General features: G+C 46.6%; 1 protein-coding gene across 5 annotated transcripts in view; it reads left to right on the top strand.

The window, feature by feature from the left end:
• The window catches only part of STK11 (serine/threonine kinase 11), a 79389-nt gene that overhangs the window by 34431 nt on the left and 17411 nt on the right, over positions 1-27547 (top strand). For 4 of the 5 annotated variants that reach the window (XR_005290271.2, XM_043502422.1, XM_038384433.2 and 1 more), the window contains exons 3-7: positions 1453-1542; positions 3460-3592; positions 4431-4567; positions 5236-5363; positions 17410-17467. Coding sequence is in view for 4 of the 5 variants with exons in the window: in XM_043502422.1 (XP_043358357.1) it covers positions 1453-1542; positions 3460-3592; positions 4431-4567; positions 5236-5363; positions 17410-17467 (546 nt within the window). In the remaining variant the exon portion in view is untranslated. The remainder of the gene's footprint in view (positions 1-1452; positions 1543-3459; positions 3593-4430; positions 4568-5235; positions 5364-17409; positions 17468-27547) is intronic. The other variant, XM_043502423.1, reaches the window with a different exon arrangement.

Consider the following 27547-nt stretch of genomic DNA (forward strand, 5'->3'; position numbering starts at 1 on the left):
ACGAAAGGTGTCCTGAGATCTCTAACTTCTTCAGCATAGTGAAGTCCACGATGTTTGCAGTGGGACTTCAGCCTGCTGGCAGATTTTAGTCCTGTCATTCACTGCTTTAGGGATACACATCTTCAGGTGAAGACCTGCCAGTTTTGTTCTGCCTCCGCAGCTGCAGACCGGGTGGACAGACCTCTTCACTACAGAGCATCCTGGTCTTTGGGTCAAAAACTTTTCTAAACCAACACCTACAATGTGACATTTCTGGTGTATGTTGAGCTTTAATTCATCTGGATCTGTGACACTGGTTGGCTGGCTTTTGGGGCTGAGCCACTTGATTCTTGGCTTTTTTCCTCATGAGCACTGCAGCAGCACGTGTCCTGCTTGACCCGAGCATGGCTAGTAGACTGGTAGAGAGAACATGCTCATCCTGCAGCTTGTGTTCGAGAGTGAGATCTGCCCAGCACAAGAATAGACAGCCAAGGCCCCCCCTCTCCTGAGCAAGGGAAAGCTGAGCTAGCTGGATAGTGCCCTTCTCCCTGTATGGTGGGGAGCACACGAAGCAATGGCGTAGGGGCAATTCCTCTCTAAGGCCATCACCAACCTGCCTGCCTGCCCCTTCCTTATCACAATTCTCATTGATTCCCTGGGATTTGCCATTCTGGGCCAAAATTGCTGAAGAGGAGCTCTGGCAAGTATTAGCCTTCTCTTCCCCCAGCCCTGGCCTGTGAGTGCCTGGACCTGGAGACCAAAGGAGCAGTGGGGCAAATGAAAGGAAAGATCACTCCATGGAAACCCAGACCTTGACTCTGGAAAAAATTCCTCAGCCCTGTTTCTGAGTTCCCGGTCTCTATTGGGTTTGGACAAAAGCCATAAAGTGAAAGCAAGAATGTTTGGTTTCTTCCTAAAACAATGCCACCCCCCCAAATTCTGTGTCTTTTAATCTGAGTCCAGCTATCTCTTTCAGAATGGCCAAAGGTGCTCTAGGAACCATGGGCCCCATCAAAAGTGCTGGTCTCAAAAGAGAGAGACAAAAATCAGACATAGCCACCAATATTAGGGTTAGATGATGACACCTCTTCCCTAGGATCAGAACGGGAGGGAAATGCAAGAGAGGTCATTCCTTTGGGAATGCCTCAAGACCTAACTAAGGAATGTTACTGCTGCATGGAGCCACCGTCACTGTGAGCCTTCCCTTTAAACAGTCAAGCGGCAAAATGAGGGAATATTTTCCCGAGCTTCAAATTTGGACCCATGCATCCTTTTAAACGCTGTCCTAATGAAGGCAGAATGGGAGGGCCCAACAAAACGTGGGCTTTGTGGCACAATGACCCATGAATGTACCATGCAAGGGTACCACCTGTACTGCTGCTCTCCAATAGCACAGAATCGGAACTGTGGTGATAACACAGTGCTTGCCTGGGTGAGCATTTAACCTCTGTGCTTCCTTAACTCTGCCTTCACGTATATGGTGATGGAATATTGTGTGTGTGGGATGCAGGAGATGCTTGACAGTGTTCCAGAAAAAAGGTTTCCAGTCTTTCAGGCTCACGGGTAAGTGCAGCTTCAGTTCTTAACCCATGTTGTGTCCATCAGTCTCTCCCACCTTTGCTCTGGCTCTTGAATTCAAGTGGATGTTCTTCTGCTCTGTCACTTAGGCTGTTGGCTGCACTTTAAAGCAAAACTTGTTACGAGCAAAGAGTGCATCAGGTACCATCCATGGAGAAAATTAAAAGCTGATGGGTGGGGGGGAAGGTTCTGGGATGCAAAAGCTTTTTTTCTATTGCATTTTTTTGGTGCCTCGGCAGCCTGAGATGCCTCCTTAATCCCCTTTCTGAAGCCCTGCCTAGCATGTGCCTTAGCAGCTACAAAGAGTCCGTTGAGGCCGTGCTGGATGCTGTTGAGCTGCACCTAGTGGAACTCCTTGCTGCATCTCTGTGGCTTGACAGAGGTCGATTCCTTCAGAACACTTTCTGGTGTGATCAGGTTTTCCTCTGAAAATGAGATTCCAGTTTGGAGAAGGGAAATAAAAGTCCCATCGCTAATCAATTGGCACAGAACTAAAAGTGAAACTTGCTGATAAGTTAGATCCAGATTTTGCAGCAGGTAAAATGTATCTTACTGGTGTTTCATGAGTGATTTTGTTTTATTGTGGGGGGCATGTTAAGGGAGTATGACAGAAAATGGAGAGCAGCAGCAGTGTGACTCCAAATATCCTGCCCTGCACAATCTGAGTGGGGCATTTGTAAGCTAAGTGAAATACTTTCCCCTCGGGCAAGTATGGTAAATGGAAGGGGACAAAAAGGAAAGACCTTTGGAGCCAGTCAGCCGAAGATGAGGGAAATTGGGGCATTTTACTGATGACTGACATCTTCTGAACTGAGAAGGGAGATGTAGAGTTAAATACCAGAGAAGAAATTGCAGATCTTTGCTGATGCTTAATCTGTCCAGTACCTAGTCTGATCTACTGTTTTGTGTATTTTGGTAACGGCAAACTAAGACTCCATGTTCCCTTGAAGCTCACAACTGAAGAAACCTGAATACTTAAAGGGTATTTAGTGCTCGTCTGCAGCTTGCCAGGTGCTGCCACACCTTTAGCTATGGGGCGAAATAGGGGTTGAAATGAATTTAGTTGCTCTAAACTCTCCTAAGGGTTCTCCTAACAGTCAATCTTATACTTCCCTTTCTTTCTCGTTCTGCTTCTGCCAAATCTTGTAGCTTCCAGTGAGTAATTCTGCCCCATACCTTGACTTTAAACAAATTAGCGATGTTTTGAGAGAAGCCACTTCAGGTTTATGGTTAGATGCAGAAGTGGACTGCCTCGGTGCAGCACTTACCGGTCAGAGTTCCTGCGGAGGTTGGATGTGCATTTTCCACAGTGTACCCCAGCAGCAAAGGTGAATAGGTTCTGTCACTTTATATCTGTGGATGTCAGATCAAAGGACAACTGCTTGTGTGCCCTGCTTTGGATAACCCACTACATAAAAGGGCAAGGAACGCAATTCTGTGTCACCTTTGTGACCCCATGAGGTGCGACCTGTAATGTCTACAGGGCACTAGTTGATAAGAGTTATTGTAAGGAAGGTATGAGTCCAGCACGGCTTGCACCACATGGAACTGTGCATGTTTAAACACCTGCTGAGCTGCCACGAATCAAAAAAAAATTCTTGCTAACTGTACTATGCTGCCAGTCAGGTGAACTTGCATCAATATACAGAATGGGAAGAGCTTTGATTTAGAACAGTTCAGTGTCCCAAGTGGGAGAGATGGGGGTGTCCTGATGCCTAACTGCAGCAGGTAGTCACTTCTGTGCTAAACATACAATGGACCTAAATCTCTAGTTTCCCAGCAGCAAAGGCTAATGTAGGCCCAACCTGTGTTCCTCACTATGCATATTGGCAATAGCTCTTATGGAGCTTCAGTCAGTTGAATCACTTACCTTTTTTTTCCCCCCCTTCTGACTTTTTCTAGGTACTTTTGCCAGCTCATAGATGGCTTAGAATACTTGCACAGCCAAGGGATTGTCCACAAGGATATAAAACCGGGGAACCTCCTGCTAACAACCAATGGGACACTAAAAATATCCGATTTAGGAGTGGCAGAGGTATGTGAGAATGGCTTGTGAACCCCATTCCCATCTCTGTCTGTAGTGTACCAGCTGTAGACATACACACTGGAGACTTGGAGGGACACAAGCATGTGTCCAAAAAAGTTACATCAAAAGAACTTTAAAATTGCAAAAGTCAAGCACTCAAAAGTTAGGAAATTCCAGAATTGAGGTTGCCTATGCCACTTTAGTTCAACCCCTTGTGCTATGCATTATTCATTCACCTATAGTTACAATAGACTTTAATTACATGATTGTATACTATTTTTTTCCACATTAGACCAGGTGAAAACTGAGATTTTTAGAGTCTGATAACTGGGCTGAGTTTAGATGACTTTTCACAGGGACAGCAAAAGGCACATCCATGACTCTAGCATTCAATTTCAAGGCCAAACTCCAAGAATCTAGGTAATAGAGTTTCTCAATAAAAGAGTTTTAAGAACGTTTTTAACGTGGACAAAACAATGTATTTTTCCCTGATCTCATTCTTTGAAATGGTTAAACTGTTTTACCTGAAACTTAAAAAATCAGACTGGGAAAAAAACACAGCATAAAAAACTTCGGTCCAAACAGTTAGTGGGGCAAAGTTATAAGCAACTGAAAATATGCTAACACTTGCTAGTCAAAAGAGCACATCTTAACTATAGGAGACCCCACCAGCTCTGCTTGTAATATATACTACTATTGGTGGTATATTGTAGTTGGACCCACAAGATGGACAAAGACTCGCCTGGAGTCTCACAAGGGTAAAGCTTTTATCGTGGATGTTATCCTTGATCTCTGAAGAGTTTGATAGTAGCACGAGAGTCACTCAAATGTCTGTCTCTTGCCGAAGGCATTGCATCCATTTGCAGAAGACGATACATGCAGAACGAGCCAAGGGTCGCCAGCATTCCAGCCACCAGAAATTGCCAATGGCCTTGATACCTTTTCAGGCTTTAAAGTGGACATCTGGTCAGCAGGGGTCACGTTGTAAGTACCTGCGCAGGAACCCTGGATAAACTTTTGCTCCCTTCAAAAAAAAAATAAAAAAATAAAAAAAATAAAAAAAAATCCTAGTTCAGATTTGTGCTGGCTAATAGGAGCCCTGATGATGGACTAGTGTTAATGTAGACCCGCACTCCCTTCTGCCACCTGTGGGATTCTTCAGCGTCTGAGTGACTGTGTTCCGCTTCCATACGTGACTTGCTTCAGGCACAGTATTGTTCTGGGACCTGCAGCTGGGGTGCTGTGTGAGCATTTAGGGCTCCCACTCCCTTTTGAATGGTGGGTACATCCAGGAGCAAGTGCCCAGAGTGCTGGAGAAATTGAGCCAGTCTCTCTGCCTCGAGTTGCATACGAGGCATTTCTCAATCCCTGTCTTCCAGGTGTGTTTGGGGTTCCTAGCGTTGCAGTATCTGAGCATCTCACAAGTATTTGCTTAAAGTCTTTTCCTTCCCAGCTTGTAGGAGAAATAGTTTGGTCAAGTTTCTAGTTCACGTGTATGTGTGTGAAGTTTCTGACAGAAACTTGTGTCGAGAGGAGTTGGGAATGCATTTGACTCGGCATCTGTCATCCAGTTTTCCTGACTTATCTGCTTGTTGAAGAACTAGAATCTGTTTCATATATTTGTCCTCACACTGTTCTTTCTGCATTTACAGATACAATATTACAACGGGTCTTTATCCCTTTGAGGGGGATAATATCTATAAATTATTTGAAAACATCGGGAAAGGGGACTACACGATTCCAGAGGATTGTGGTTCTCCGCTCTCAGACCTACTTAGAGGTGAGCGTCTCTTTCAAATGACCTGAATGAAAAGGGGTAAAACTGTGGATGTAACAAATACCCAGCAGGCTTAGTATCGATGGAGAAGTGCCCCACTCAAAGCATTCTATGAATGTAGAGAAGTCTATCAGCCTTTGCCCCTTTCAGAGTGTAAGCTTAGGTGTTGAATGTTCTGTGGTGCTGTAGACTAATCCCATGAAATGAGCTGCAAGCATCTCCTCTATAGAAACAAGTCATATACTATGGCTCCAATTTCATGTGCTTTAGAGAGATTTTAAAACCTTGAGGGCAAACCCACCAAAGGGTGGATTTAAAGCTGCGTCAGCGCTTTAATGCTCGTTTTTCTGAAGCATGCACATTCAGTTAAGATCCTTGCCCAAGCCTTACAAAGCAAGACATAAGCATAATGGTGCCCATTGAGGACACAGCTTCTGCTTTCCCTTTCTTTTCAAAAAGAAAAGGAGTACTTGTGGCACCTTAGAGACTAACAAATTTATTAGAGCATAAGCTTTCGTGAGCTATAGCTCACTTCATCGGATGCATTTGGTGGAAAATACAGAGGGGAGAAATGCATCCGATGAAGTGAGCTGTAGCTCACGAAAGCTTATGCTCAAATAAATTTTAGTCTCTAAGGTGCCACAAGTACTCCTTTTCTTTTTGCAAATACAGACTAACACAGCTGCTACTCTGAAACTTTCTTTTCAGCGTCTGCTCTGAACTTCCTCCCTTGGAGCCTGAGACAGTGTGTTAATAATACTGTCTTTTGTGGCTTGCCATATGAAATGCTTCAATTGGTATTAAGTGCACTAATTCTAATGAGCTGCATCCTGCTGTGCTCTTGACAGAGGGAGACTCCTCTAGGGTTTGCTTGGTGCACTTAAAAAGCCCAGCATACAGGCCTGAAGAGTGAGTCTGCTCTTCCTTCTGCAGCTCAGCTTTTTGGAAGAACTTTTTGGAAGAACATCAGCTGAGCTTCCCATGATAGAGACCAGGGAGAGGTAGCACTGTTCAGTGTGTAGGAGACCAGGGTTCTATTCCCAGCTCTGACACTGACCTGCTGGTTGACCTTGAGCAAGTCATTTGCCTTCTGTGAGCTTCTGTTTCCCCCCGACCCTTTGTCATCTGTTTAGACTGTAAGCTTTGTGGGGCACAGATGGTCTCTTATTGTGCATCCAGCATCTTGCACAATGGGGCTCTGATCTCATTTGGGGTTTTTTGGCACTGCTGTAGAACAAATAAAGTAACGGTGGGAATCAGCTTACTTTTTATCTTTAAAGAGTAGTCGTGTGTGCAGGCTTCAAATCCACTGACTTGTGGGGGTATTCCTGCTCTTAAAGCACTGCTTCTATGTAAAATAATTCTGAGATTAATACTTTGACCTTCTGTTGTGGGGAGTATCTGCACTTTGCAAATTTTTTTTTTTTTTTTAAATCTTCTCACTTCTGCCACTGACTAGTTGTGTGAATGTGAGCAAGTCCCTTTGCCTCTCTGGGTCTGTTTCCCCTTCAGGAAACAGGAGTAATGGTGGGGGAGCTGAGGCAAAGCAACATGCCCACACTCTCACAGCAAGTCAGTGGCAGAACCCTAGTTCCACTGCCACTGCTCCAACCATTTGATGCAAGAATGTTCTTTGAGTAGGGCCCCCATGGGTGCCCCACGTCAGGTGCGCATGTGCCTCTTGAGCCCTTGATCGGAGATTTTTGGTTAGCAGTGTCTGTTCGGCCCGCACATACACTCTGTGCAAACTAGTGCCATACACCAAGGCTATCTAGAGTTCTTTGCTCTCTACCATCTTGAATTACCTGTTGGATTTGAAGAACACACTGTATTAATTAGCTCTGTTAAGGTTAATCTGACTGTGATACTAGCATTTCATCCCCCGCTAGAAGGGTTTTCAATGTTTGCTTACTCTATGTCCTCTAGACTTGTTAAGGGAACCTCCACGCCTGGGACCTCCATCTGAACCTATAGCAACTTGCTCCTTGCTTCATTTATCTGTGAAGACGGCCTTTCAAATACCTATCACGTCGGCTTGCAGGGTTGGGGAGATCGGTACAGTGAATGGGGGTGCCATCCAGGCATTTTTCAAGGACAAGGTCTCCTTACAGCCTCAGGCAAAATTCTTAGCTAAAGTGCTGTCGGATTTTCATCTTAACCAGCCCATTCATCTACCGGTGTTTATCTCCAAACCACATCAATCTCCGCATGAGATCTCCGTTCGCACATTAGATGTATCACACTCATTGGCCTTTTCTGTAGATAGGACCAAGCAATTTTGGAAATCGACTAGACTGTTTTGCCTCCATCACAGAGAGATCCCCGGGGTCTACGATCTTTACTCGGAGACTTCCGAGTTGGAGCTCTGGGTGTATCATTGCTTGCTATGATGTAGCTGGTGCTCCGCTCCCCCAGAAGGATAATAGCCCTCTACCAGATCACAGGCAGCTGCCACAGCTCTAGTCAAGAACATTCCAGTGTCTGAGATGTGCAGAGCTACTCTGTGGGCCTCAGCATATACTTTTTCTAAACACTCTGCCTCGGTCCATGCCGTCAGATCTGATGCAGCACTTGGTGCTGCTGTACTGTCTTCAGTCTTAGACTCCATTCCAAAGCTTCCTCCTCCCTGTGGGAGATACTGCTTGGGAGTCACCTGAAGCGGAGCACCCATAGGGACTCGTAGAAGAGGTCAGTAACTGTCTCTTTGAGATGTGTCCCACTGTGGGTGCTCCACTGCTCACCCTCCATCCCCTCTGCTTTGGACTATGTTTCGTTGGCTGTTTTGGATAGAGAAGGAGCTGAGGGCAGAGAGCCCATGCAGTTCAGGAGTCCCTTGGCGTGCGCCACAAGGTTGTCTAGAGGCACGCGCAGGGCCCAACAGACGCAGCTAACAGAAAATCTCTGATCAAGGGCAGATGTGCACCTGAAAAGGGGCGCCCATGGGGGACATATCTTGAAGAACCACAGTTACTTCACAAGGTGAGTGTAACCTCTTCTTTTGAGGGTTGGGATGATTGTTGATATTTTTGCTCCTGCATAAAATAGAATGCCAACATGGAGAGCAGTTACAGTTAATATAGCAGCAGAATCGGTGGTGTCTGCTTAGGAAATTGTGGCATGTGCCTAGCACTGGTCTGGCACTGTGGCTCTGGGTGCTACCACTCAGGACACCGCTCACTCCCTAGGATGGGCTTATTGTCTTCTCTTCTGTCTTACGATACAAAAGACACTGATAGTAGTCAGTGAAAGATGCAGAATAACAGTGATCGAACCCCAGATATGACTCTGATCGCACTTGGACACCTGCGCTCCTCTGGCGCAAGCCCCAGAAGTAGCCTAGAAGGAAAGCATGAGTGGGTTAGTGGTTGAGCACTGCAAGCCTGCCCACGCTACAAATACAGCAGAGCCGGAAGACTGGGTTACAACTCTGTTCCCCTCTGACCTGTTCCAACACTGTTGCAATTTGTAGTTAGATGAACTCTTAACAGCCTTCTGGAGCACTTTGCAATTGTGGTCATCTATGCTACAAATTGTAACCATGTCATGGGGCCCCACTGTGTTGTAACCAGGTTCCCAGACTTGATTATGTCTGTGGTGTGGATAGGTCGTCTGCTGCAAGAGATGACTACAAAACAAACTTGAATCTCTTACATGTTGGATCATTCACCTTTTTGCCACTCTCAGGGCCTGAAGGTTCTAGTTCCAAATTCCCAAATCATCCTGTTGAAATTTAGTGACCTAAGCATACAGTTCTCAGCTGCATTTCTGTAGTAGTTCAGTAGGTGGTGCCATCTGTATAGGTTGTAGCTTTTAATGCATTTTGAGGAGATGATTTTGCCCATTGTTTCAAACAGCCCATATTTACCTTCCTTTCTAGGATGTTGCTGACCCCGACCATTCAAATAATCTGGAGATGATTTTAACTTCTCTGGCTCCATACTGATTATGAAATAAGTTTATTTCCCTGTATTTTGCAAAGCATTAATCAGCTGTAATAGCTTCAGAAACAGTTAGTTAGGCCTAGCTAGAGATTGCTCTCAGTGCAGCTGGCATCTTGGCTATGCTGCCGAGACTAATGTGGCGACTGTCTAAGGCTTGGAGCTAGTGACTGACGCACGTCTTGTGTCATGTTCACGTGCTGGTGAGTGATGTCCAGATCTATACATGGCATTTTAGCCGGCAAATGCCAACTCGGAAAAGCAGCCCCTCTCATGGGAGCATGGAAATTTGCTCAACTGGAGCAAACCCACTGGCCCATCTAGACTGGTGTCCAGTCTGATACCAGCTGGATCTAAAATAATGGCTGGATGCTTCTGAGGTAGGCGATAAGCCTCTCTAGTGCTCTTGGTATTGAACTCTGGTGTGGTGGGTGTGGCATTTTCTTCCTGAGTCCAGGTGCAAATTGCTTGTGCTCTGAAACGTGGCTTGAATAACTGCTAAACCTGTGCCCTAGCTTAGTTGCCTTTTTTCCTTTTGATTATCTGTTCTGTCCTTGCTCCTGCCTCTCTTTATGCTACTTTCAGGCAACGGGGGCACCTCTGTCCCTTGACCTCGGAAGATTTGTTTTCGGTTGGCAGCCTATTTTCTTTGCTCCCTTTGTCTTAGCTGGCGTCTCTCTCCTGCTGCCTTCTGTTTCCAGTGGCTGGCAACTATATGCTGCCTAATGGGTGACAGCTAATGCAGATAAGCTTTCTGTGCAGGAGATGTCCCTGCCTGTCTACACCAAGCATTCTTCCTCTGCCCCCTTGATGAAGTCCTGGGGACCTCTTCAGTTTTCTTCCACCCCTCCCATTCCACATGCTTACTCCCTGCAGCAGAGCTGGCTGGAGCCTCTCAACGTTGCTTTTGAGTTAGTTTGAGCCCCTTCCTTTTCTGTAGGGATCAATGTACCAAATAGACATGAGGCGATTTAACTCTGTGGTGTCCCTCCCCTCTTTTGCTATGGGGATACCGTGGGCATCACAAACTGCAGTCGTAAGGCATGAAGTGTAACCCAGCTTGCAGGGATCCAAGCATTCAGCATTGCCACATCCCCTCGTGGGTAGCACTGGTGACAAGGCAGAGGATTTTTGCCATGTGCCCCTATTTTTCTATGCAGTACATCCCCATTTCTTGCTATGCTCCTGCATTTTCTGCAGCTGGTGAAATTGAACTCAGGCGTACTGTTTGCAGGCTTGCCAGTGCATGTCTGATAGCTTTTGGAATGAACAGCACAGATCCTCGTAGCTTGGCTCACTCCCCTTTCCATTGCCTCAAGAGGACTCTTCTAACACGTAGCAGAGCGACGAGCACTCATCCTGCTTTCATTGTAAAGAAGACTACAGTATGTTGCAAAGTGTTTGTTTCCTCTCTGGCTGGAAGTGCTACATTGAGCAGGGTGCCAGCTTGGTTGGGAAGCAGATACAAGAGGATGCTTTTTTAAAGCTTTGTTTTTCTGTTGACTACTTTTTTGCAACTGCTCAAGCTGTTGTGTGGTTTTTCTCCTCGCCCCTTGAGCTTGTCTTTACCAGCCTTTATCTTTCCAGAGAAGAAGCAAGATTGCTGAAGGCCAAGAGTTTCTGGGGCTTCTAGCCCCTTCACTGGTCTATTTCAAACTCCTAGTAAGAGCAATACTATAATATTTTAGTACAGGTTAGTTGGGATGCTGCTTTTCAAGAGAGGAATGAAACTTGTACTTTCACTAATGGAAATTAGAGGGCTAGCCTGGGTAGGCCCGCATTGTCTGTGGGGGTAGCTCGTCAAGGTAGAAGCCTCCCCAGGTGACCTTAAGCTCTGACATCACCATTGCATGACTTGTGTCCCAATAAGATTCATTTCTGGGCAAGAAAAATGAGATTTTAAAAATCTTCTGTGCGCCAAATCCTATTTTGAAATATGCTTCTCCTGCCAGGAGCCAAAGAAAGGTCGGCCCAGTGGTTAGGGAACTGGTCTGGCACTTTGGAGACCTGGGTTCAATTCCTCGGTCAGCCATTGACTGCCTGTGTGATCTTGGGCAAGTTTCTTTGTGCCTCAGTTCCCTCCCTGTAAAAAAGACATGATCTACTTCCCTACTTAACAGGCGTGGTGAGAGGGAAAATGCATTAGAGGTTGAGGTGCTTGAATACTACAGAAATGAGGGCTGTAAGAGTCCATAGTTGACTTACTGGTGTCTAGGAAGTAGTCCAGTGTCACTGTGTGTTAGATCCCTGTCTGTCATTTGAAAGACTCCGCTCGTCTCCCAGCGTGCAGGAGGGGAGCCGAAGCTTGAAGAGAGGTGAGTCTAGAGGTGTTCCCAGGAGGTGGAGGGAGGGAGGGAGCAGAGCTCCACTCTTCATGCTCCCTCCCAAAAAGGACCCTTAAGCATGAATGAGTTTTGTGTTTACCGCAGAGGGCACTCTTTCAACCAGAATACTCAGCTGCATGTGTATTAACCCTTGCAAGACTTCTGAGGCAGATACTCTTGTTCCCATTTTACAGATGGAGGAATTGATGAGGGAGATGACTCGGCCAGGATGTGGCGTTGAGTCAGTGGCTAGAACCTAGAAGTCCTGAATTACAGCTGTTACCTCCTTTGCCTACTTAACATGTACCTGAAGAGGCTCCTGGCTGCCAGAAATTACTCAGCTACATTGTGCTCTATTTTTGTGCTTGTCCAGGACTATATAAAGGTGCATTGGTGGTTGTCAGTGGCAAGGAGGCAGGACGGATTTAAGGTCTTATGTGCTCTGGTAGTCCTTGGTATTACTGGAAAGGGGATTCATGCTATCTGTAGTTCTGTATTTTGTGCTGGGCAGAGGATCAGAGATGGGATGGGCACGCTTAACCCGTCTGAAATGCTGTGAGAGCAGAGATCTGAGAGCTGGGCATCCATCCGAAGAATCTCACTGCTCCAGTGTTTCATCTCTCCTCCCAAATAAACCACATGGAAATCTTTACCGTAAATGGTAGAGAATATCTGTGTGGTTATTGTGGGCAGACACTTTTAGATGATTTGATTGGTGAATAGTACATGATGTTTTGCCTTTATGGAGTCTCTCTCCAGTGCTGGGCTTTAGCCACACAACTGCTATATATGAGTACAGATTAATCCATGAGTTTTTTTTAATTTCCACTGATTATATTTTCTTCTTCCAGCATTGCCCAAAATACAGTACTTTCCCTTTTTAACTAAAGACTTTTTGGCTCAAGTTACCTTCATTGCTCCTTTAATTGCTGAACCCTGTCTGAGAACAATGTATTGCACCACAGCTGCTTGTAAGAATTGCTGTTGTTCCCCTTTTTTATAACCTGTTTTAGACACTTCCTCTTTTGCCTACTCACATCCTCTCCTGTACCTGTTCCATCTAGTAAATGCTGTAAATCTCTTGGCAAGCACTGGCATTTTTCTAAGCAGTCTTTGAGTTGATGCTTGTGCATTATTCAGATGATCTGAGCAGGCTGGGATTGAAGATGCTTACTTCAAAAAGCCACAACACCCCAGCAAAGCCATCTCAGACCTGTAGATCAGGGGATCTCAAATTGGGGGTCGGGACCTCTCAGGGCATTGCGAGGTTATTACATGGGGGGGTTGCTAGCTGTCAACCTCTACCCCAAATCCCGCTTTGCCTCCAGCATTTATAATGGTGTTAAATATATTTAAAAGTGTTTTAAATTTATAATGCGGGGGTCGCACTCAGAGGCTTGCTGTGTGAAAGGGGTCACCAGTAAAAAAAAAAAAAAAAAAATTTTGAGCCACTGCCATAGATACTATGAAAAAGCACCACAGCTTTGAGACAACTCCATTGTCTCTGGGATCTTGGATGTGCTGTCCTGTGCAGTTTTTAATGTTTTGGCTTGCAGAAATTTCTGCTGAAATTGATGACAGACAGGTCTCCAGAAATGCCCTCTGGAAATGTGATTTTTTTTTTTTTTTTAAAGTCTCCACTATAGAGTCTTACCTGACCGTATCCCCTTCTGACTACATTAAAAAATAAGCCAGCCAGTATCAGAATTCAGTGTCTCTGGTCTTCATGTGCAATCTGCCTTCACCCCAAGCATATCTTTTTTTAATTTTTTAAAATAAAACAGCCTCGGCCGTTCAGCTGCGAAGTGACTATCTAATAGTCTTACTGATAGGGTATTTAATTAGGTGTGGGATTTTTTTTAACTGCTTTTCCAATTACTGCTTCTGTACGATGAATAGGGAGGGAGAAAGTTAGTTGGAGCTTGGTCCTGCTTTGAGCAGGGGGTTGGACTAGATGACCTCCTGAGATCCCTTCCAACCCCGATATTCTATGAAAGCTGCTGGGCTGTGCCATGCATCTCTGATTGGAGAAGAAAGGAGAAATACCCACCCAAAGAAGCACAAGTTTGGCAGAAGAGGCCCCTGATCAAGTCCCTGTCCAATATTGAGCTGATACCAGGTTTGATGGTAGCTAAGAAGTTGGAGTTGCCTTCGCATCATGGGGGAGCTGTTCACAAGGGCCTCGTTGCTGCTTGGAACAGCCATGATGAAACCGGTGACCTGGTGGCGTCCTGAGACATGGCTTCTGAGGGCACAGGAAGCCTGTGAATCTCTGGCACTGCCCCACAACAGCTTTGAAATGATCGTGGAAAGCGGCACAATTTAGATGCATGTCCCTGTCACATCCATGTCGGCCCCAGGATGTGGATTCATGGTTTATGACAACAATCTATAACCCACCAACAACACCCCCAGCTGCTTTCCATCCTTGACTGGACTGGGGTTAATGAGCCACTTCACCTTGAATGGTCCCTTGAAATATCTATTAACTACTTGTGCTAAACAATCTGTTCCACCTGGTATGTAGGTGTGACACTCTGAAGGCTTCAGAGTAGCAGCCGTGTTAGTCTGTATTCGCAAAAAGAAAAGGAGGACTTGTGGCACCTTAGAGACTAACAAATTTATTTGAGCAGAAGCTTTCGTGAGCTACAGCTCGCTTCATCAGCTTGTCTACACTGGCACTGTACAGCCCTGCAACTTTCTCACTCGGGAGTGACACGCACGCACGCTGCAGTAAAGTGCCAGTAAAGTGTACTGTAAAGTGCCAGTGTAGACAGTGCACCAGCACTGGGAGCCATTCCCCTCACAGAGGTGGGGGGGTGGTTTTTTTGTTTGTTTGGTGGTGTGGTGGGGTTTTTTTTGTTGTTTGTTTTTTTTTTTTTACACACAGCCACATTAAAGCGCTGCTGAGGCCAGTGCTTTAACGTTGCTAGTGAAGACGTGCCCTGAGGATTAGTTACACTAGAATCATGATAGCAGCGCAGCTGTAGCACTTGCTAGTGCAGACGCGCTCTGCCAACAGGAGAGCTCTCCCTTCGGCATAATTACTCCACCTCCACACTGACATAGCACTGTCCACATCAGCACTTAAGTCTGTTTACCTTGTGTTGCTCAGGCGTGGCTTTTTCACACCCCTGAGCAACTTAAGTTATACCAAAGTACACACTAGTGTGTACAAGCCTTCAGTCAGTTTCCCAGACCTGAAGAAGAGCTCTGTGGAGCTCGAAAACTCATCTGTCACCCATAGCAGTAGGTCCGATAATAAATATTACCTCACCCTCCCTGTCTTTCTAATAACTTAAACATGGCTAGTATCCCGATGGAGAAGGGAGGGGTAGGGATTATTAAGACTTTGGCTCTAATTTGACAGCTAAGTTAATTGTGTCTGAGCCTAGTCAGCTCTCTAGGCCTGGAGAGGAGAGCATGGGTGACAATCACCACACTAGTGCCCCAAGTGCATGAGCCAAACTCCATGGTTTAGTGCCATTACACAGGGGATGAACCTAACTCAGTGAGGCTAAAAAGCCCATTGGACTGGTTCTGAATGGATTTTTCATCTTTGCCACTAAAATGTACCACCGACGGAAGGAGCTGGTTAAATTTCCAGGAACTTTTCTAGAGGGGGGCAGAAATAATAGGCTAATGGAGCTTTGAAGGATCGCCAAATGGAACAAGGTGAGCCCTTCTCAAAACGTGCTTGGGATCGGGGTGGGGCGTTCAGCTCTTATGGGGGTGGATTCAGCCTGTTATTTGTGGTGGAAAATATCAGCTCTTACACCAAGGATTCTCAGGGCAAATTATTTGGTGGCCTCAGAGTGTGGCCACCAACTCTTGCTGGTGGCTGCTCTCACCCTTGTTTCTAAAATACTTAAATTACCTTTAAGGGGGGAAAAATGCACAAATACACATCTAAATATTGTAATTTATTTATTGCTAGCTAGTAATTCTGCTGTGAAAAGTGATATTAACAGACATACAAGTATCACTTTTCACAGCAGACTTACTCAGCCCCAGCAAGTCTGGGGACCAGTTAAACCCTGGATGGGGGCCACAGGTGATTGGGGGGTGGGGTGGGAGGTTGAATGGGGAGGTTGTTGGGGGGCCAGAGCCTGAAGCCCCACGGTTTGGGGACAGAACTCAAACCAGTGCGGCCAGAGCCTGGGGATGGAGCCCAAATCCCCACAGCCAGAGCCTGCCTTTCATGCCACCGCTGGGTTGACACCCAAAGCCTGAACCCCACTACCCCTGGGAAGCTGCCTGCTCCTCCAGCATTGTGCCCCAGGTGTCTCCAGAGCAGGGCAGGGCCCAGCTGGAAGCCCCAGCAGCCAACACCAAGGCTGTGCATCCAGGAGCACTAGGGAGCAGGAGGGGCCACTGCTTCTCTATCCCTCCCCCTCTACCACCCCCCACGCTCCCCCCCCAATCACAGCCCAGGAGGCTGTGGCTGCAAGAAAAGCCCCTGGTGGCCACATGTGACCACAGTGGCTGCATTTGAGAAACACTGTCCAACACCTACCCAGTAGAAACGGATCTGAGATGTCCATTCCAAGGATGCGTGCCCGGCTGTGGTGAGCTCCTGCCAGGGGAGCGATCTAACGTAGCTGTGATTCATGGTTATATTTTTTGGGGGGAGGGGAAGGGGAGGAGGTGGCGCATAGGAGCACTTTTAATCCTTCCTCCCTGCCCTACTGCTGCAAGGTTCCTCGGTGTTAACCCTCTGCTCTTTGAACTGTTACCATTTATTTGAAAACAAAACTGCTTGGAATTCCTCACTCCAAAAAAGCATAGTGTGGCAGCAGCTGCATCCCCAACATATGGTGCCTGGAACCCTATTTATAGTTCCCTTAGCTTCTGTCCCTAGACTATCATGTCCCTGTATTGTAATCTATGTGCAGCACCACACATGTTGTTGGTGTTCAACAGGTTAGTAACTTAGTGGTGGTTTCCATGGGGAATGCCTGTATTTTGCATGCAGCTGATGGAGGTGCGGGGCACTGGACTGGTTAATGCCTCATTGGCCAGTTTCTGGGGAGTGGAGTGAAACTTTTTATTTCTCTTCCTCTTGAACTGTGACTCATTTTAAAGAGTTTGAAGGGCGGAGGTTGCAATAAATGAGTCTCTGGGGAGGTGGGGCAACCCGTGTCTGAGGGGAATCTATCCCCCTCTCTGCTGGATGGTCTGGTTGAGAGAGAATGTATTGGCCAGCTCCTTTCCCCATGCCCAGATCTTATATAACTGATCACAGACTACAAGAGGTCCGGCGAGCAGAGAAGAGCATTGTTCAAGAGCCCTTAATTTAAGGGGCTTCAGGGAGATACCTGTCCCTAGAATGCAACCTCTGGCTTGCTGCGTAGTTGAGTATACACCATTCCAAAGCCTTTGGCTCCTCTGTGGTAAGGTTTGACCAACGTTGATCTGTGGAATTGGAGACCCTAACCATTCACTGGCTGGGGAGTGGGGGAGAGAACTTGACCTCAGTCCTCACACTGCAAAGGAGGGGAGGATTATTCCCACTTTGAAGGTAGGGCACAGCCTTGCTCACATCCACACAGCTAGTCAACAGTGGAGTTGAGGTTAAATGCTACCTTTCCTGACCCTCACTCCATCCCATGCTGCTGCCTCTCATTTTAAAGAGGAAGGTCTCACTGAACTCCCATAGCCAGGGGGACTGGAAACCATGGGTGCTGTTATGGGGGAATAGGGAGAGGTGGGGCTTTGTGCTTCCTTCCTCTAAATTGGCTGAGAGTGCCTGTGAATCTCACCTCGATTTTTTTTCCTCCTTTTTAGGGATGCTTGAATATGACCCAGCCAAGAGATTTTCAATACAGCAGATAAGGCAGCACAAGTGAGTGTTCAGCTTCTTCCTATTAGTCATTCTCTTTCTGCTTCTTATGCTAATGTACCTATGCTATCGCTGTGCACTTGTTTTTTCTTTGAACAGCAGACACATGGAAGTCACTAGGTATCCTTCCCCTAGCTCTGCTGGAGCTCTGGCAACTTCCATGTAAATGTAGTTGGCGTTCTTTTTTTCTTTAAGCATCAAGCTGGAGCATTTCAGTTAACTGGTAAATAATGAAGGTGTTTAAAATGTGTTTCTAGTATGAATAATGAGATTCACGGGCCAGATAGTAGCAGTATGGGCAGGGGAGGGGGTGGGTCCTTGAAGCTGAGGAATTGAAGTAGGGATTTGGATTAATGTTTTGTCTCTTAACGTCCAGGAGATGGAACAACTGGATTTCAATGTAAAGGCAGAGTTGCTCCATGTGGAATCCAGTGGTTGAGGAAGGGTTCCAGGACAGGGAATATTTTCTCTTTTTTAACAAATCATTCTCTTCCCTCTTCTCCCCCGCCAACCCACATTTCCACCCCACATCCCTGCCATTGCTTTAAAAAAAAAAAAAAAAAAAAAACCTGTTATCGCAGAGGTTTAAAGATCGGTTTGAACATGCTGCCTCTGAGCAGAGATTTCCTGGCTGGATGAAAGTACAAGAACAAACAGTGTTCTAAGGATGCTTCAGCGAGGAGGCAGTGTGAACTTGTCTCCTGTTTGACTAGGAAGTGCTCCTGAGGGGGGACAGAGCCGCTGGCGAGAATGCACCTGCTCAGCAGAGCTCTTGCATATGAGCTTGCCCAAGAACACTTTTGGGAACGCTGTAAAGACCAGGATCTGACCCTGCAAGGTGGTAGGCGTGCTCTGCTTCCATTGACTACGGCCAGAAGCATCTGTGTCCCCTTGTCTTTCCTATGGAAAAGCTAAAGCTGTAGCTCAGGTGCTGTTGTATGATCCCCTAGAGAATGTCATGAGGGAGTGTGGGGCAGGGGGCTTGCGGAAACCTTGGGTCAGAACCAGAGAGGGATTTGAACTTGTATTCTATAGAGCTACCTCAACCTAATGCCTAGAAAGAGCAAAGCTCTGAAGAGCAGCTGCCTTTAAGAGACAGCTGCCTGGTCAGTTAAATTAACAGGCAAGCTGACAGTCCCCTTTCTGAGATACGTGCATGCTGGCTGTCTGACAGGGTCTGAGGTAGGAATGTGCACTTGCAGTAGAGGAGACCGGGGTTAGTCCTGGGCCATAGAGGGGACTGTTTTAGGGGTCACCTTTTGAACTGTGCATGAGCAGGAAGCGTCTGGCTTCATGGCACCATGATCCTTGGATCGGGGGCTCCTGCAAGTCCATGCAAGTTTATTTTTGCTGCACCCTAATATTGCTACAAGCTGCTCTTCCCCTCTCTACCATTGACTCCTTCAGTGTCAAATGCTTTTGCTGTTCCCTTCTCAGGACCCTCCCATACTGCCCTCTTGCTAGTCCATCGCTGCTGGTGCTAGGCTCCTGCAGTCAAGCTAGTGCCTTGTCAATGAGTGCCGCATTGTAGCATGTCTTGGGCTGTCTGTGAAATGGGCTAATAGATGTTGAAAACCATTAACGCACCGCTTCCCATTGTCCCTGCTACTCAAACGTGGGGGCTGGGCGCTGGCTCCCATGTTTGTCGCTAGCTGCCAGGTATTTGAGCTACTTATCCGACTCTCTGTGCACTTGATTTCCTTGTGGCAAAGAGCTTTTGAATCAGCCTCGCTAGGCTGCAAGCGAAGAGAGAGTTTCTCTAGAGATCCTGCAGGTAGTCAGAGCAAGCAGGAGAGACGAGAAAGTAGAGCAAGCTCTGGACACAAAGGGCAGTGGTCTTCCCACTAACTGGGCACAAGTGCTGCTCTTGGGGCTTTTAACCCTTCCAGTACCGAGAGGAAGGGTAAGGAGTCTCTCTCTTCCTGCAAATACAGTAGCGGGTATTTCCAAGGATTAATCTCTTCTTAGTTTTCTGTTGGCTTAGCCAGTACCTCTTAACAGGCTTCTCCCCCCTCCCCCGCCCCCCCCCTTAGTAAATGCCTCCCTGCTCCTCCTGTGACATCCCAATAATTACAACAGGCACTGCAAACTGACATCCTTGGGCCCAGGGCAGGTCTGTCCATCGCCCTCTTGCGAATGCTGGCATGGCAGCAAAGAATGTGCTTGGAGAAGAATTCATGCCTCCTGGCTTTGTTTAACGAATTAAATGGAAGGACTTAGTCCCAACTTCTAAATAAGCCACAATCAGGTTAAACGCAATTGACCATAGCCAGTGGAGAGTTTGTGGGTATCCGTCCATATATTGATTGGCAGACAACTTTTCTTCAAGTGCATTCCTGAAACGATCAGCTTTAATTCCAGGGGCAGGGCTGGTCCTGTCTCTTCTGAGACCTTTAGAATAAAACTTTGCCCTCTCCAACACCTTCCGTCACAATCAGTAACAGCTAGATATTTACACCACCTCTTTCTGCCCCCTTGCCCACAAAGTCTATATTTATCCCCACATTACACGTGGGAAACTGAGGCATAGAGCAATTGAAGTGACTTCCTGAAAGCCCCACAGCTGAGCTGGAAATAGATTCCCAACTCAAGCCTGAGATAGCTGGCATCTCTCCTTATCCCTGGTATGCTGTTTCTAGAAGTTTAATCCTTTGGTTGAGATGCTGAATTGATGTCACTGGTGATTGCCCATGTGGAAGGTAAAGGTCCTTGGGCACTCCGACAAGACTGCAGGACTAGCCTCTGGCATCCAGGCCAGTGTTTTCTCCAGCTTGGAGTCAGGCGGGTGTGAGCAAGAACAAGATTCCCATCAGTACGTGAGAGAGAAGTGTTCCCTGAGTCATCCTTGTCCTCATTCTGTTCTGTGCTCTGTGGTGCAGGAAACTGCATGCTATTAAGGGAAATAGCAATCTGGTTGGAACAGTCTTGAGAGCTGGGAGACCTAGGATCTGTTCCTAGCTCGTTAGCAGATATGCTGTTACTTTGGACAAGCCAATTCTCCTCTCTGGGACTGTTTTCCCTAGCTACAAAATGGCAGTTACCTGCCCCCTGGGTGCGGGCAGAGATGTGAGAACCAATGATAGATCGAATGACGCGCTGTGGAAGTGCCTAGTGTTCTGTTAACACAGCAGAGCTGATGGCGGCAGAAAGGGCCTGATAACATTTGGTGCAGACTTATTGTCCACCCTCCCAGCTGTTGCCTTTCTCCACACTTTCTTCCCAAGACTATTGCTTCCCCCCCTTAATATGGCAACTTCCTCACACCCACATGACCTGGAGTGGGTGAGTAGAGGCCTATGACGTCTGTGAATGGGAACAGAGCCTGCCATAGACTCTCTGGTTTCTGCCAGATGCCTTCCTCACCTTCCCCTTGTTTCCCCCAAACTAAATTAATTCTCTTGCATTAAATTTGTATTTACACAGTGTTGGGGGTTTGTTTCAGCTATAGTTCAGCAGGGACATGGCAACCTTTTACCAGCCCTTTCTGCGCTCCGGCAGCTCTCTCAAAACTAGCCGCTCTCTGTTGCAGTCTCATGAACCATCAGCTGAACAGGAATGAATTAAAATTCTCCTAGCCCACCATCCAGAGCAAATTATTCAGTCTGAGCTGACTTTAGTCGACCCATGAGTAATAATGACAGAGCCTTGGAGCATGCTGCCTCCCAGGAAGTGCTGGTTGGGGAAAACCAGCCTAGTAGCGCATCTTTATAAATTTTTTTTTAATCAGGCTTTGTTGTAAGCCACTCAGACAAGTGCTGGTGTAGACACATGGCCCAGTGCAGACACGCTGCCGAGAGGTAGGGAGGCAGATCCTCTGGTTCCCTGTGGATTGCTAACCCTCTCCTCTGTGCCCTGCGCTGTTACTGAAGGGCTTAATGCTCGTAAACTGCATTTGGTAACTTTAATTCAATGACCCTGCAGTAGCACTTAAAAAGAAAATCGAAAGTGATGAAGTGGCTGCAGAATCTTACCTCTGCCTCTCGTTTCCAAGGCAACTATCTTGCCTTCTTCCCCAGAAGTGTCACGTTTGATTTGTTCAGCCATAGATATGATTGCAACGGTTCATAGCTAGCGAGAGGGAGCACTTGGCCTCTTTATTGGTGGAAATAGAAGCTGGCCTGTTAGGCTAGAGCAGGGGGTCTGGTGATCTCCCAGAGGCTAGTGGGCCACCTTTTCTGAGTCACCAAAAAGTCCTCAGCAGCAGATGCAAAGGGTGTCTGTGGAAAGTCTTTCTTTGTGGCTCAGATGCATGGACTGAAAGCCTACGGAATCTGTGTTCATATTGCCACAGTAATGCCCTTCAGAGGCTCTGAGCATACTTGGTAATGCATGTGCCTATATTCCAGGTATCCTAAGGGGCTATCCAGTGCTCGCTGGGCCATGGGCTTGAGGTCTAATAGGCCTTTCTCATCTCTCCTGTCTGTGGCAGTGTGGGAGGATGCAAACCCCAAATTCTCTCCTGGATGCAAGGTACTGATGGGAAAGACCTGCTCCTTCTCTTCTCTTGCTCAGCCCTCTGGGTCTTGCTTATTTTTCGGTGTTTGGCGTAGAGGTTGGAATTTTTAATTCTTCTACCCACACTGCAAATGAGTCTCTTAATGCGAGTGTGTTAAAGGCATGAACGCCTCCATCTGTTCTCTGCACGCCATTCTTCCTCCGTGCTACTCTGGTGTTGGAGTCTGAAGTATGACCTCCGGATCCAGTATCAGCTAGAGAAACAGCTCCCCTCTTCTTTTCTACGTATTTCCAGTTTTCACTGAACTGAGGCTGGAGAAACCAGGGTTTGCCCCCTATACCTTCTGGCTGTTAAGTAGAAATAGCTAGTTCATCCCCACCAGAACACACATCTGATTCACTTGCCATACCCAGCAGAGAACTATTGTGTGACTTCCTTCTCCCTCAATCTCCTGCATAATGTCTGTGGGGTGAAATCAGAATGCTGCTAGTAGCTCTGTGCAATGGTACTGAGCTTCTCATAACCCAGTTTCCGTTCATGGCCCATATGACTAGAGGGTGGAGAAATGCAAGTAACCTACCCTTTTGATGAGGGTTGAATAGCCTGCAGCTAGACATCTGGTTGTCAGTCTTCCCTATCATAAATAAGCAATTTTAAAATATTTTTGACCCAGAAGAAGTGAATTAGCCAGCGAGCACTTTTAGAGCTCCAGCCGTGTCTAACAAGTCTGGGTGCGAGGGAAGATGAAATGTGACTTGAAAGGAGCAGGGAATCATGAGTCTGCTAAGAATAAGGCTTGGGTTTAGAACTCAGATTGAAAGCCAGGCATGCTCATTAAACACTAGTCTGCCTTCAGAGCCTTATTTTTTATTCCAGCCTTGGTTTTCTGTCCTCAAGCCTTGCTCTCTTTAGCTCCCTGTAGATTACAGCAGCCCTGCTGGACGTCATTCCACATAACTGGCTTCTTTGTCACTGATGCTCCTCCTCCAGTGCATTTGTGCTTCATGTATCCCCTCTCAGCCCACAAAATGGCCAGAAAGGGTTTCTTCCCCCTCCTGCTACACTTGGTTGCAAATTGTTGGAGGTGGGGAAGAGAAGCAACAGGTGAATCTGCCTCTCCCAGAGACTGTGCTTTCTGTGAGTGGTGCTTTTGAGACCTTCAAAAGCTTTTCTCCTGCCCACTCCCATAATGGGAAGCCAGAAGGGGCGGGTGTGACTGTCACTGAAGCATCAGCCTCTTAGCACTGAGTGAATTGATGATTTTGTGTCCTGGTGCGGTTCCTCTACAAAGCAGCAGTAAAATGGCGGTTGTGATTAAGTAGTGAAATCCTGTTTTCTCTTCTCAAAAGCTTTCAAAACCAGTCTCTCGCTTCAGGGTGTCAACTGATCAATGCAGGGTCAGGCAGAGATTTTATCCCACCTAGATTAGCACAGAATGAGTGGTTGCCTCACCACGAAGCCGTGGCCGATAACTCCTCGAGCCAGGCTCAGACTCGAATGAGCAGTAGCCTGACCTGCAGTAGCAAACCCTTTGCCTGCTGCCAACAGATATGCAGAAAACACAGAGTGACAGGCGGAACCTTGAGTCATGTCAGAGAATTTTCTCTGCCCCGTCTGAGGCTTGACAGGAAATACTGTCTGGTACTTCATGTCAAATTACTTGAGGGGCTCTATCCAACGGGTCTTTGGTTTCCTTTTGTACTTCATTGAATCTCTCCTTGCACTTTACATTCTGATTAGCATAGATACTTATGTAAATGTTTGAATTCCTCTCCCAGAGGATGCTATCAGCATGACTACAGTACAGCAGTTCAGGTTTCGGTTGTTAATAAAGCCTATTTTTACTCTTCTGGAAAGTAGGACAGGAGGAAGGAAAGAGGCAGAGCTGAAATACAGCAAAACAAACATCACTAGCTGCTAGACATTTCTAGCCCTTCTTTCAGAATTCCTTGGTTATTGGCAACCGTGAGCATCTTTCTACTTTCTCACTTCTGCCCCCTATTTTTCATTCTCTCGAAGTGCCTAGCGTTTATCTCTTGGTTCCCTCCAGCCCCATGCCCACGGCAAAAATCAATGGTGGCTCTGCTAGATGACCCCCTCAGACCAGAGTGAAGTTGTATCTGCATAGTTGCTTCCTTGATGAGAGCAGTCTCCCACGGAAAGGAAATCCAACCACCAAGTCAGTACAGGGTTGTGTGTGCCATGTATATCGAAGAAACCCCATAGCCAGAGCTAGGCATAATTACTGATTAAAATGCAGTTGGGGTGGACTTGCCCATTTCTGCTTTGGTGGGCTGGTACCCCGGAAATCTCGCTGTTCATTTTAGCGGTGTTACGTTTAGTGGGCCAAATGGTTGTAATTGACAAACCAAAGTGGCGTTCAAATCCCTCCTTTTCCACCAAGCCTGCCTCTCTTGTTTCACCTAAGGTAGAAATACCTGTAGACCTATATCAATACAAAATGGGAACACCTTAATCTTCCAATCATCCAGGGCAGTTTGTGTCTGTATTGTGTGGCCTCTTCCACTTGGATAGCAAGCTTTTAGGACAGGAATCCTATTCGTTGCATAGCACCAAGCAAGTTGGTGATCAACAAAAATAAGTCTGCCTGTGACACTTTAGGGAACAGGAAAGAGCAAGTGGATTTAAGTATCTTCTATTATTGGTGGTGAGATTCTTTTTTTGGGGAGTGACAGGCTGATCTTAAACCCAAGAGCTCCAGGCAGATAATGGGCAATATATCGAGGGAGTGTTTGCATTCCAGCTTCCCATATAACACTGGAAATCTGGAGACAATCTTCCTACCGTGCAAGAGGTCTGAAAGCTCACAAGAAGAGTGGGTTTCCCAGGCCCTTGTGAGATCTTGGAGCCTTTATTTCCCATACATGAGCATCTCTTCCACATTCCTCTCTAGTTTTAGTCATAATCTAGAATTCCATATTGACAAATCCTGGGCTTCTCCCATCCACGATCACCAAGAATTCTCCTTCAGCCTCTTTGGCAGCATTTGGTCCTCCTGACTCATCTTTCCCACAATGCAGCTGCAGCATAGGGTGTTTTTCCAAGCTGCCAGTGCTGGTCTCCAATACCCCTCAGGGTGCTGCTGTTTCAGAACTACATGGAGCCGGCAAACGAAGCGCTGTTTAGAGGTCATGGAGCTCGTACTTCCTGCAGTGGAGTGCTGCTCCCTTTAGTGCCCATCTGTGAAACCCCACATCTGCCATTTCTCCGCTGAGAACCATCTTCAAACTCTTGGCAGGAAAAGCTGCCAGTGTGAATTACTTAAAATGCTGAACCAGTGCACCAGACACTTCAAAGAGGCAATTTCTACTGTCTCCAATATAACTGCTTGTCCGCCTTGTCCACCTACCCAAAAAAAAGGGAGTAGGAAATGATTCTACCATTGGCTAAGAAGTCGTGGTACATACATATCAAATGTCATCTTCTCAGTTTAAAGTGACAGCACATTCTTAGGTGCAAAAAGATCAAACACCTTTTTCATGAATGGGGGAGAATCTTTCTAGACAGATCATATTAAAACTTGAATCTATTTCCCTTTCAGGGTGCTTCATAGCTTTATTTTCAACCATGCTTGCAAAGCTGGGTTTTGAATAAGGTTTGCTCCTCCTTTGAATACTGATTGGTCCGTCCCAGTAGAATGAGACACGTGTGTGAAAATGTAATTAACTGCTTGTTTTCACTGGACAGGGTTTACTAACATCATATTTTTAGGCTTACTATCTAACAGCTTAAGTCTTTAACACAATCATGATTGCATTTGTGTTGTGGAGGAGACCTGTGTCCCAACTTAATTCGGTGGGGGGGGGGGATTTAAAACAAACCAGAATGGCGTATGTTCCCAAGAGCCCATTCCGGATCTCTCCCATCTGCTTTGGTAAACAGTTCAAATCTGTCTCAGGTTGGTAGTAGCCAAAACCTGTTTCTAATGTCTACATATGCGACCAAGTATCTAAGCATTCATGTTGCACCTGGTACTACTTGGGGCAGCAGTCTCAGCAAAAAGGCCAGAGCACTGAATGGGTGATAAAGGGAGAACTCATGGACCCTCCAGGTCAGGTCTGAGGCACATTGGTGGAAAATGGGGTGTAGCATAGGGGGGAGGAAGGCTAGTGCTGCGCTTTCTATACCTGTTCTGTGGGTAGAGAACATGGTCTGACTTCAAGCAGCACCTTTCAGGAGCCCTAAAATGAAGCTAATAGGCTGGAGGAGAAATCCTAGAGCCTCATTAGACCAGATCTGCTTACAATGACAAATTAAGGTGTCCTTTCCCAGCAAGCGAGGGGCACCTCCCTGGTATTCCCAGGCAGCCCCAATAAACAGCATCATTGTCTTTACCAAGCTAGTGCTGGAAAGGATTGGCTTTCATGGATTAATTACTGTTCAACTGATGGCACAAAAGCAGGGGGTTAATATTTAATGCTGGGATAGCAGCCCATCTGGGGACCCAGTTGCTTTACACCAGACACTCCTTAAGAGAGAATGCTTTGAATGCTGCTGTCACTTCCTGTGTGTGTGGGATAATCCTCCCGGGCAGAGCCCACAGAATTGCCTGTTGAAATGGGAGGACATGCTGCTCTGCATGCCAGATTTGAAGCCGCCCAGCAGTGTGATTCACATAGGATGTGGGAAGAAGCAAATGGATGACCAAAGCCTGACCTTCAGAATGCTTAATCCATAGGCATTGGTCCTTCAGGTTGGTGGAGTCATCAGGGTGCATGATTGGGGAACAGGCACTTGTTACAGACAGCTGAATGTGTGAAGGCTGGGTAAGGCATGTCAGAGAAACCTGCATGCTGAAGACTCCATGAATTGTTATAGGCAAATGGTATTTGGAATGTAGCCGAGAACCCAAGTGCATTGGATTACTCTGGACTGTAGATTAGGTGTACAGGGACTCCAATGGTACTTCTAGGAAATGGTTTTTTTTTTTTTTTTTTAACTCTAATGCACAGCCCTGAGAGCTGTACAGAAGCACGTCTATTATAGGGCAGTGAAAAGTGGGGAAAGGCCACCCATCTGGCTCCTGAGATATTGATGTAATGCAAGACTGTTAAACTCTTGATCTGATTAATAATGGCATTTGGTGCTGAGATTCCTCTCTGGGCAGATGGCAAGTTAGAACAGCGCTATGGGTGATGGATTAAATGGTGGTAGAATTCCAATGAGGTGAGGTGGAAGGGTAAAATATTAAGTGACTTTGCCATGATCCCACTGTATATTGCCATGAAGGGGGAGACTGGGGTCAAGATTCCCTTTTCTTCCTGTTATGCTATTTTATGACTCTCTAAAGCTGGGAGAAAGTGCTTGATTCTCATCACTACAGACAAAAATCTCCTGTCTGCAGATCAGGTACAGCTCAGAGCACCAGTAAGTGCTGGCTTCCCTCACACTGCTCACTGCCAACCCTGCTGTTGAGGAACCCCCTGTATATATGTGGTGACGGTAATTCATTCTCCATGTTCATTCAGGCCAGGTTGGAATCGGTGAGCTATTCTGGTCCCCTGAGCCATCCTATTGTGGGAATTTGTCATGGTCATGTGTATCTAGCTGTGTATAGCCATTGCTGCAATAATGCTAGAGATGGTTTTGTAGATCCATCAGAGGTT

The sequence above is a fragment of the Dermochelys coriacea genome, chromosome 25, assembly GCF_009764565.3.
Source record: "Dermochelys coriacea isolate rDerCor1 chromosome 25, rDerCor1.pri.v4, whole genome shotgun sequence".
Lineage (NCBI taxonomy): Eukaryota > Metazoa > Chordata > Testudines > Dermochelyidae > Dermochelys > Dermochelys coriacea.